The sequence below is a fragment of the Empidonax traillii genome, unplaced genomic scaffold (assembly GCF_003031625.1).
Source record: "Empidonax traillii isolate 1590-97213 ecotype Southwest subspecies unplaced genomic scaffold, ASM303162v1 scaffold1843:size56150, whole genome shotgun sequence".
NCBI lineage: Eukaryota > Metazoa > Chordata > Aves > Passeriformes > Tyrannidae > Empidonax > Empidonax traillii.
The window spans coordinates 37,073-48,923 of NW_020957036.1; the positions used below are offsets into that span (position 1 = coordinate 37,073).

The 11,851-nt window shown below is 49.7% G+C and overlaps 1 protein-coding gene across 1 annotated transcript in view; it reads right to left on the reverse strand.

The window, feature by feature from the left end:
- Positions 1 to 11,851, reverse strand: part of LOC114071107 (voltage-dependent T-type calcium channel subunit alpha-1H-like) — a gene marked incomplete at both ends in the record, with an annotated part of 51,629 nt that overhangs the window by 35,529 nt on the left and 4,249 nt on the right. Inside the window, 2 exons of the mRNA XM_027908798.1 lie at positions 158 to 463; positions 2,306 to 2,398. Of these exons, the coding sequence (XP_027764599.1) occupies positions 158 to 463; positions 2,306 to 2,398 (399 nt within the window). The remainder of the gene's footprint in view (positions 1 to 157; positions 464 to 2,305; positions 2,399 to 11,851) is intronic.

An 11,851-nucleotide genomic window follows, 5' to 3' on the forward strand; every position in this document is an offset into this window, starting at 1 on the left:
CGGGGAGCATCAGCTGGGCCCCGGGTTTCACCACCCTGAGCTCCAGGTCGCAGATCTCCGGGCTGGGGCGCGGGCCCCGCGGGCTGCCGTTGCTGATGTGGTAGTGGTGGTGGTGGTGGTGGTGGTGGTGGTGGATGAGGTGGTGGATGGAGGTGATGCGCCGGCGGCCGCGGTGGCCCTGCCCGTTGGCGCCGCCGTTGGGGTTCACCTTTTTCCGGCGCTTGCTCTGCCAGTTGTGGTACAGGCGGACGGTCCTGCGCTTCACCTTCCTGAAGATGTGGCAGATGTACTTGAGCAGCTCCTCGTAGCAGCTCCCCGGCTCCGAGAAGCTGGCGATTGTGCTGTCGTTGGAGAGGTAGCGGGCCCGCTGCTCCTGCATCAGCTGGTTCTCCCGCTGCTTGGTCTCAGAGAACTGTGTGGCTATCACAACCAGGCACAAGTTAATCATGAAGAAGGAACCCACCTGGAGGGAACACGGGGAGAGGGGATTAGCAGGGATTTCGCGCCCCCCACCGCCACGTGTCGTCTGGACAGGGAGCGCGGTTCTTAGCCCGGCTCCCAAACGCGCCAAATCCCAGGGTCTGCTCACCAAATGTCATGCCCACAGGTGGCCCAGGCCTGCTAAATTTGCTCCTAAGCCATGCTAAATTATTTTGGCAACGGCAAAGCGAGCTTTTAACAACGGCCCTCACCGCCCTCCTCCCCTCAGCTCGGATGGCATTTGCTACAAACGCCGGGTGGAACACGAGGCAAGCAGTCACCACCACAGGACATTTGGCCAACCTGCAGGGAGAGATGGTCTGAAGTCCAATTTGTGCTCTACTGGAACAGGGTCTTTTCTTCAGTCACTTTGATCACACCCCAACAGAGTCCACCCTTGGAAATGCACCTCCAGGAGGTTCAGCGCTCCTAGAGAGGGGCCTGATTTCTTGCCTGCTTGAGTGGATGTGTTCTTGGGCGACAACTGAGTTTTAGTTCCCAAGGATAAGAATGTGAAGTGACCCAAGGCTACGTTCCTCCCTCAGCTGTTGAGTCCACAAACTGGTTTCTCGCCACTTGGGTTCGTGAATCCGCCAAAGGGAAATGCCAAATATTCGCAGCAGGGAATCGGTGCCCTTGGGTGTGAGGGGGGCTGACGTCAGGCAAGTGCCACTGTCTGCAGGGCCAAACCTCAGTGCTGGGCTCAGCAGGACACACATGGATTTAATCTGGGCCATTGTCTGGGGAATCCTCAAGGGGAAGCCGCTGGGAGGTGGTTTGTGGTGCTGATCTCCAGTTTGGGAATATCAGCCTGGATACTGGTAGGGAAGCAGCAAGGGTGCCTTTCCCAGCTCCAAGTGACTTGGGAGATTAGTCACCTCCTGGCTTTTCTGCAAGGATCCATGTGCAGAGAAGGGCTCAGAGCAGTGGAGTGTGAATCCCTACTATTCATGGCCCGTTGCTAAAGCTCAAAAATCACTGAGTTCAAAATGCTCTCCCTGACTGGGACACTCTCAGTGCTCTGATCCATGCCTTTCCCACTGCTGCTGAGAGCTGGGTTCCATTCTCAAGGCCTTCAAACCCACACTGATGAGGATGAGGTTATATATAAGGAAAACCCAGCCTCCAAAGCACTTTTAAGTGCCTCCACCCCATGTCCTGCCTGACAAATACAGGGTACCTTTCCCTCTTCTTGACTTAAATGCTTCCCCTTCCCACAGATGTAGATCCCTGGAGAAGGTTGTGCCCACTGGGAAAACAGAACCTTATTAACATGGAATGGCAGCTTCTGAAGATGCCCTCCAGCACCTCCAGTGGGTAATACTTTTTTTTTTTTAGGAACAACAGCACTGTGAGACCTCAGAAAGCTGCAGTGCTATTATTGGGATTATTGTTATTTGAAGGGCTCAGGTGAAGTTCAAAAAGTTTAAGGGCCCTCCACTGAGAGGAGGTGTCCTCTGGCACACTGAGGAGACCAGAGGAAGAAAAGCTGCAGCCTCTCTGCTTTTTGTTCTGATTAACAGTTGCTTGGCCAAGGCACAGCAGCTCAGACACATCGAGGTGACAAGCCCAAGGCTGGGAGGGCGAGAGGGAGACCATATGGCCTGACAAGCTGTGACTGGGCAGCACATGGGACACTGAGCAGGGCTGTCACAGCCAATAATCAGCCCCCACAGCACGAAGCACAGCCTGCCTGATTACACCTGATGGCAGCAGGAAGGTCTCCCCCTCTGAATCCTGCCTGGCTCTTCCCCGGGAAGAAGCCAGGGAACAACTTGACCCCACAAGGGAAAGGAATGGGAGCATCTCCCAAGTTCATACTTACTATTATAAGCAATATAAAATATATAAAATTGTAAAAAGAATGTGCATCCATCACATAATACATGATGTCAACCCATCCTTCCAGGGTTATAACCTACAGGAAGACAGAGAAAGAAAGTGTAAGGACAAAAGCCAACCAAAAAGTTATTAAATGTCAATCTTCTGATGGTGCCTCGTACTCATCACTCCACAGCACCTCTTGGGATCCACCCAGACCTGCTGCACTTCTGTTCCCAGCTGGCTTAGGAGAGCAGCAAAGAGGGACCAAAGGACTGGTCTGAGGTTTCTACAGGAATTTGGCACAATTAAAACGATGGAACATTCAAATAAACCACCTGAAACGCTGGCTTTGAGGCAGCACAAAGAAATTCCAAGGAGGGATTCTAATCAAAAAAGCCTCTGTGTGCAGAGATCTGGAGTTTTACCTTTAGCTCCTGGTTTTGTGATGCTACCCATAAAATTCCCAGATTTTAAGACAATTTTGTTTCCTCAAAACCAACTTCTTTGAGATTCATACTGGCTCAGGAATACAACTGCATCACCAATATCATAGTGGGAAAGCATCTGAATAGAAAAGAGTTACTTAAATTAAATGCAGGATTGATTTAATACTCATTTTCTCAGCCTTCCTTTCACTAAAAAAAAGGAAGCTGAGGATTTAATTAACACCACACAGGCTGTGTGCAGAGCAGAGTGAGTTCTACCACGTAATTTACAGTTCTTATTTAGGTAAAAAACACACCAAAATTCTGGTGCAACCTTGCTGCTAATCCTGGAGCTGGAATTCCAGCACAGTTTCACCTTGTGGCTGCCGGAAGGGAAATCCCACCCACCTGTGGTTCCTCACCCTAAAGTCGAAGTGCTGATGTTTCACCAGCGAGTTTTCAGACCCACTCGCTGTGCTGGAGCACGTGCAACCTCACAGCCCCCCTGCAGGAACAGCTCCACACCAAAACCAACCAGCACTCAGGCCTGCTGACACACTAGCTGCTTTATACCAGCATCTCCCACATCTCCTGTTCCTCCTTATATCCACCAGATACTCTTTCACATCCCACCCTCGCTGCTGGTTGGTGATGGTCGGCAATTGGACAACAGCGCTTTGCTTCACAGAACCATAAAACCAGGGAACTGGGTTGGAAGGGACCTTAAAGCCCATCCAGTCCCACCCTCTGCCATGGGCAGGAACACTTTCCACTAGCTCAGGTTGCTCCAAGCCCTGTCCAATCTGGCCTTGGACACTTCCAGGGATGGGGCAGCCACAGCTTCTCTGGGCAACCCGTGCCAGTGTTTCACCACCCCTTGAGTAAAGAATTTCTTCCCAACATCTAATTTAACCCTGCCCTAATCTAACCCTGCCCTAATCTAACCCTGCCCTAATCTAACCCTGCCCTCTGGCAGTTTAAAACCACTGCCCCTTGTCCTGTCCCGACCAGCCCAGAAGCGACAGGGGTTTCACAAACCCCAAAAGAATCCTTTCAATCCACATGAACCCCAGAGATCAACCTGTGGCAGATGGTTTCCAGCAGGAGAGACCTCTTTTTTTTTTGTGGGCGTGTGGATTCCAGTGCTGTGATTCCCGTGGAGCCTGGGAAGGGGTTAAGCTGCCCGGGTTCAACAATCAGGGCAGCAATCGGGGTGTTCAGCCGCGTGGAACCAACAAGCAATCAAAGCCCAGCTGCCCCTTCCTGCCTTTCCCTGAACACGGGGGAAAACATTTATGGAGAGCAAAGTTCTCTCTGGGTCTGTCCCTGGCCTGTGTGGGCTGTGCCCTGCAGCTGATCCTCTCACAGCCACTGCAGGTTCACAGGCAAAACACAGGGATGGAGTCGGGAGGTGACATAAGGCTAAACCAAATCACTGCCAATTACCCAAGAAATCGTTTCCTTTGTGCTGTTCCAGTCCCCTCCCTTCCTTCCCTCTGTTTGGAGGCACAGCTGGCACAGCAGGTGCTCCATCCATCTACACTTAGGGATGACAAACGAGCCCAGAGACCCCCAAATGGATCAGCTACACCCCTCCACCGGATCTGCACTTGGCTGGCAGTCCTCAAATCTGACACATCAGAATGATTAAACACAGAGCCCTCTGTACAAGAGGAGCTTCCCGAGGGCTGCTCTCGGGCTTCTGCAGGTGCTGCCACCTCCCCACCTGGGAAACAGCTGCTGAGACAACACTGAGGGCCAACCAGCATTTATAGAGACATTTTTCTTGCATGCTAGACAGCCCTTTGAACAAGAATCAATCAGCACGCCAGGTTTCTCCTCCGGAGGGCTCAAAACTGCTCATCCTGCCCCGGCGAATATTTAGGACGTAATTAGAACTTGCATTATTTACTACTCACTTGTAAAGCAAGGGGATTGCAGGAGGCATAAACACACCTCTGGGCTTTTGTTCTCCTGTTTGACATCTTTGGGGATTCATTCTTGGCCTCAGCCACCCAGCATAAAGGCAGCAGTGCCGAGGGGAAGGACCTGCTGGGATTAGGGAGTAGCAGCAGTCCCGCAGGAGAGCGGGACCACAGACATCCGCCTGCTTCTGCTAATCAGGGAGCTCTGGAGAAATGCAGGACAACACACAGGCATAGCCACCTGTCTGCTCTGGAACAGGGTCTGGGATTTTTCCAGCCTGGCTCTTGCCTTGCTGCCCTTTAAAGTGCTCCAAACAACTTTTACGAGGACGTTTTCACTGCACGTCCCCAGCAAGGCCTGGGTGTAAATGGGAACCAGAGCACCTGAACCTGCCAACAGCCGGTTTATGCACCACAAACTGAACTCTCCAACTAGTTTTGGAGCTAAGACAAAGGCATCTGCACAAGGTTCACTGCTTGCACCGCACACTTTGATCCTGCACACTGAATTCTCAGACCAGATGAACTTGTGGATGTCCCATCCCTGGAAGTGCCCAAGGCCAGGTTGGACAGGGCTTGGAGCAACCTGGGCTAGAGGAAGGTGTCCCTGCCCATGGCAGGGGGTGGAACTGGGTGATCCTTGAGGTGCCTTCCAACCCAAACCATTCTGGGATTTCATGAAGTCAGAGGGAAATCCTGCAGCTCTCACCACTCTCCCAAGAACACGGGTGCATTTTTCCAGCCTTGCTTTGCCTGCTGTTCCTCCCTTGGGGCACCCTGATTGCAATCTCACCTATTTCACTAAGCAGAAATGACTTCCTCCTCTCTTCACTTTCCAGTTTGATTAATCCACTTGACTGCACCTCCAGCATTTGGCCCTCCAAGCCCTTTAGAGATGTCTTCCAAAGACCTGGAGCACCTTTCTTGTGCCTTCCAATCTCAGCAATCCATTCTCAGTAATTAAATTCTGTTCAAGCCCTGGTTGTTCACAGAGAGTCATATTAAACAGCATCTCCAAATGTACCAGTTCAAAGCCTCCAATAAATGCAACATACAATTATTTATCCACGGAGATAAGATGGCAAGAACACGTTTCCTAATTCAGCTCTGATGAAAAAGATGTGCAAGGTACGTGGCACTAATATTGGCAGCTGCAGGGAAATAGCTGAAAGATTCAATTAAGATGATTGGCACAGTTGTGCTGGAGGGGGCTGCTGGCTCTGACTGTGCTGCAGACCCAGCGGGAGAGGAGATCCCAGGACAGGCTGGGTTGGAAGGGACCCACAGGGATCATCCAGTCCAACCCTCAGCCCTGCATAGAACCATCCCCAAGAGTCACCCCCTGTGCCCCAGAGGATCATCCAAACCCTCCTGGAGCTCTGGCAGCCTTGGGGCTGTGCCCACTGCCCTGGGGAGCCTGTTCAGTGCCAACCACCCTCTGGGGGAAGAACCTTTTGCTGAGATCCACCCTGAGCCTGCCCTGACACAGCTCCAGCCATTCCCTGGGGGCTGTCCCTGCTCCCCCCAGAGCAGAGCTCAGTCCTGCCCCTCCTCTGCCCCTCCTGAGGAAGTTGGAACTGCAATGAACTCTCCCCTCAGTCTCCTCCAGCTGAACACCCCAAGTGTCCTCAGTGCCCTCACACGCCTTCAAATCAAAGCCCTTCCCCATCCTCGTGGCCTCCTTTGGACTCTCCCTAACGGCTTCAGATCTTCCTTATATTGTGGTGCCCAAAACTGCAGATGCCCCCTCAGCCTGGGGAAAGGATTTTTGCCTGCAAAGGCCTGGGATGGGCAGAGCGCTGAGCTGGAGGCCCTGTATGATGCTGATTCTCCTTCCCTGCTTGTTCAGTTCCTCACCTCTCCCACATCGTGGGCAGGGATGGGATAAATCATTTCTCTCCCATTACTACCCAAGAGGGCAAGTACTAAAGCCCCCAGTCTTATGTCTCATCCTCTCTCCTATCACTGCAAGAATTCAATAAAAAACTCACCCAGCTGAAGATAAAGACAATTTTAACTTCATTGATCTCTGGCTTGGACACCAGTCAGGCAGTCCCTGATCACCCCACTAATAGGAGCAGGATGAGAGTGGACAATCAGACTTATTTTTAAGTCTCCTGTGATTCTGACCCTCCTGCTTTGCTCATGCCACAACAATTTCATCAGTTGTAATAAAGATGCTCATCTGATTTACAGCAGCGTAATTGGGGACAGAATCAGGTCTTCTAGTCAAGCTAATCAGAGTCAATCTGAACCTCCAGAGTGAAAATCACGAGGGAGATGGAGATTAAAGGCGCTAGCAATTAACTCAGACCTCCTCATTGCTCCCAGGGAGACAGCAGGTTTACATTGTTTTTTCTGGGGTTACTTCACAGAACAATTTCTTTTATTATGTCAAGAAGTTTTCATCATAAAAATCTCTGTCCTTGAGCTCTGCCAAAATTTTTGCAAGTTCTTGGCTAGAGCCGATTCGAGAGCAGGTTATTTTTTTGCTTTACTGTCATTTAAAAAAAAAAAAAAAGAGAGAGAAAAAAAAAGAACCATCCAAGGGGAAAAAAACCCACCCAGACTGCTTAAATTGGCCAAGTCAAAGACTTCAATTACTGAATATTAGAAAGCACTGATGGTGGTGCAGACACCTGCGCTCGGTGTCTGCCTGAAGCAGGAGTTGATCTGGAAACACAGGAGAAACTCCCAAGTGCTGCCAAGCCATCTCATCTTGATGGACACCTATCATTTGCACTCAGCAGCTTTTTTGCCCTGGCCTAAGTGGAGTCCTTTTGGGGAAAGGTGGGCATTATCTGCATCAAAAATCGACTGCACCGAGCCGAACGGCAGCTCTGGGTTTATTTACTCTTTACCTCCTCACTCCCCTGGCTCTCCTCCAAGGCCTTTCCCTGTGTTATTTCTGTAAACTTTATCAAGACAGGATGCAGTGCTATAAATTGTGAGAGCTATTAATTATTAGGATGGTCTCAGTAAGTTTTATAAGGCCTTTAAGCATCCATTTCTGAAAGCCTCTTTATCTCTGCATTCTGCCCTCTCGGGCACATCGATTTGGCTCCCGAGCACTGCCCAGTGAACAGCAGAGTATTCCACAGGCAGAGCGCTTGGCAGATCATCAATTCACTATTTTTGAAGTCAGCCTCACGATTTTAATTATTTCCTCGTGAAACATCTTGTTAAGTAACCTCGGTGGTCAGACAAACAGGTTTTATCACACTGAGTAATGTCCTCTGAACAGATGCTTTTCCTTTCACTTTAAGGGCTTGCTCACTGAGGCCATTCCTCTGGAAACTGAGAGTCTTGCAAAGCACGAATCTGCTCTAAAATTTAGTCCTGCAGAACAACAACAAAAAAAAGGAAACTGGGCATCTTTGCATGTCTTGGACCCCTGACCTCCCAAATTTGTTCCCCCATAAATGCAATCCCTGGTCAGTGCTGCCAATTCTCAGTGGATCTTGAAAAGCAAAGTGCACACAGTTAAATGTGTAATAAGGTGAGATGCTGTTGGTGGTGGCCCAGCACCACGTGAAAGTGTAGCTATGGGCTTAAAACCAGCATAAACCCAGGTTTTGCTACAAAAGGAAGGTGAGTTGTTGTTGCTGTTTGACACTAAATAATGCAAGACCCTCGTCGAACAGCAAAAGCTCCAGATTTCAGACAACTGCGGCTTCTGACAAATCCCATCTCAGTCCATATTCATGAGGTTTGATTTACTGGCATAATTATCCCCTGTCTGCATTGTTTGTGCAAAGTATCTGTTGCACAGGGAACGTATTTAACTGTTTAGCTTCAGCAATGATGAGCCCATTATGGGAGAGAGCCCCATAAATCAGGGTGAAATCCTGAGGCAGGATGAAACTCTTCCAGAACTGCAGAAGGTTCTCTGGGTCCCTCCAATACCTCCCACAGGTTAGGGCACCACACCTGGGATCCCAGGTGGCCACTCTGACTTGTGCTACACGGGACAATTCCTCCTAACCTTCAAAATCAAGGAGATTTTCCAAAAAGCAACCGATCCTCTCGGAAGCACGCTCGGAGATGCTTTGAAAGGGTGGATATTTTTAGGTCGGTTATTCATCATGAAAGCTCTTCAAATGCAGAAAGGGATGTTTATTTGGCTGACCAAATTAAAAAAAAAAAAAAAAGGCAACACCAACAAAACTCAAACCCCATGATTTCGAGGGAAATATTTTCAGTGATTCAGACCAGACTCAAGTTGAGTGACAAAGCATCATCCTGAAGCAGGGGAAATGAAAAGCTTCGAACTATTTTCTTGCCAAATCCAGCACAGATAAGCATTGTTGGCACATATCTCTGATTTAAAGAATGAACCATTTGACAAAAAAAAAAAAAAAAAAAAAAAAAAAAAAAAAAAAAAAAAAAAAAAAAAAAAAAAAAAAAAAAAAAAAAAAAAAAAAAAAAAAGTCATTTTGGCCAAAAAACGATGTACTCAATGAGCACTGAAAACATGAGCACCCACTGTGACAGGTGCTTCTAAAAACAGGGCTAAAATCTACATAGCTCACACAAACACAACTGCAGTTGGAAACCTCAGACCCTTTTCCTTCTGCTCCAGTGTCTTTTGGCTCTTCCCCCAAATTTTTAAAGACTACTGGAAGTGGGAGAACAGAGGTTGCAGCAGACAGGCAAGCAAGAGCACTAGCAGGATCTTTGTACAATCCTCCTGAGATGATGGGGAAACACTTCCTGAGCTGGGATTTTGTAAAGAGCTTGGCTGAGGTGCCCTGAGGTCCCAGCAATGGTGAAAGAGAAACAAGCCCCCCCAAAAGGTCCTCATTAATATCTGAGTGACAGCCCAGCCAGGAGGAAGCAGGTAAGTAGGATCCAAGAGGAACAGGATAAGGGGGGATGGCTTCAAACTGACAGAGAGGCTGGGGCTGCCCCATCCCTGGAAGTGTCCAGGGCTGAGTTGGAAAGTGATGAGCTTTAAAGATCCCTTCCAACCCAACCCATCTGTGATTCTAAGAATGACCCTGCCAATTCTGCCCTGCCAGCAGGTCCCAGATGGGAGGTTTGTGCTCCTCATCTCCTCAGACAAGACCCTTTCTTGACTGAGCAACAGCACAGACAAGGAGCTCATTCTTGTGTTTGGCCACAGCAGAAGTGCACTGAAGAACACACAATTTTTACTTTAACTCAAGCAGAAGGCATCCTTCCCCCTAGAGTTTTAGCTGAAAGATTTCCAGGCGACAAAGAAACCCTCAGGGAAGGATTTCAGTCATGAACAGCAGCCCAAACAACGCACAGTGGGCAATGGCTGTGGAACAGATCAGGGCACCACATGACAGGGAGAGGAGACAAATGAGCCTTTGTCTTTCCAAAGCTGAGATGTCCCCCAAGCTCTGTACCTGCCCAGCTGGCCCAGCTGGCTGGGGTGCAGAGTCAGCAACACGGAGACAAAACGAGCTCCTCATCAGCACAGAACACCAGGTCAGAATGAGCAGATCCTTGATTGGGCTGAGACAGCTTCCACCAGCTCCCAGGGGCTTTCCTGACAGGCTGGAGCGCAGAAGAGGTGCCTTCCCGTGCAGACAAGAGGGCTCTTCGTGCAGGTGGCCTGCAGCACACGCTGTCACTGCCACCAGCTGTCACACCCTCTCTGCCACCGCCGCCGGAGGGATGTGTCCGCTGGAGGACGAACGAAGGAGGAAGTGGGTGGAAGCAATTCCCTGCTTTCCCACCACCAAAGGTGTTCTCCCTCCCTTGGTGGATGTGCCACCCTCACAGCTCTGGTAAGCCCAGGAGCAGTTCTCCACCTGGGAGCCACCGACAGTTCCTTTAATGCCGCTCTTTCCCAGGCAACTTTCTTCGGAAGGCGAGTCAGCTTTGCCTTCCTTGGGGCACTCACGTCGTGTTGTGTGCCTGCTGGGCTGTCTTCAGCTCTCCTGCACTCACAGCCAGGGTTTTTCCTCTCCCTGACAGCAGGATTGGGGGCTGCTCACTGCAGGAGTGTCCTGGCAGAGTCCCCTCGCTGACGGGCCGGAGATGTGTTCCTTGGATGACTCGATTAACTCGTTCCCTGAGACGTCTCTCCTAAGCAAAACCCCGGAGAGGCAACACGTTCCTCGGAACAACAGCAGCTCAGATCTGAGAGCTGCTTCCAGGGACTCGTTCCAAGAGGGTCCCTCGTTAAGGGAGCCCTTTAGAAAACGCAATTGCTTCCGAAAGGCACGTGGAGAAGATGCCACGGGAAAGGTCACTCAGCAGCACCAGCAGAGCCAAAGCCCCTCTGAATTGCCAGACAAATGTCTCTTGCATTGGATGGACATTTCCTGAATTACACAGACATTTCCTGAAGCATGCATGTAATTTTTTCTGACGCATTTGCTCTCAAGGTTCAGTCCCACCAACTACATCCAGAGGAACAGCATGTTCCCTTCATCTCACCTTGGTTCTGCCTTGCTGATGGTTATTGTTCCTCCAACTAGTTTTGCCAAAAGCACTGCAATGTGCTCGTACAGGTCCTACTTTTCTACAAATCATACACAGAACCATCCATGCAATGGTTCTGTGGTTTTCCAGGTAGCTTAAACCGTCTCCTCTTCCCAAACTCAGCCAACCCAAAACCCCAAGCCAATATTTCTGCATTCAGGCCTGGCTGCTGGTGGGGAAGGTGGCAGGGCTTTGGTGGCTCCATTGAGACTGCCAGTAATTCCAATTAAATTGGACCTTGGTTAGGTGGGTAATTCATCATCCAGAGCGTGACAACAGTACCTGTAATTACTGCTCATATTGCTGTGGCTGAAATTCATGTGCAATAAAGGGATCTTAATATCATGCCAAACCTCACAGTTAATTTAGGTTCCATCTCCTTTCATTTATTCTGTAATAAGCTAATTAGTTCCCATAATTTGCCATTGAACGTGCCTTCGTAACAAATATATACATGAATTAGCTTATTACACAACAAATGAGGGGAACCAAGACATGAATCATTTGCAGGATTACATAAGGAATTACTGTCCTTCCCAACACCCAGACAACGCAGCCCTTGCCTTTATCACTTTCAGATATTTTGATTTGCACGAGGTTGTCCTCCTGTCTGGTGCCTCTGGCTTACCCTTCTGCTTGGAAGGTCAACAGCTCATTTCACTGTTCGAGTGTGTCCTGCTGCCACCTGCAAGTTCAGGATCACCCCCACGGAGGGAAATGTCTTTCAGCTTGGCTGCT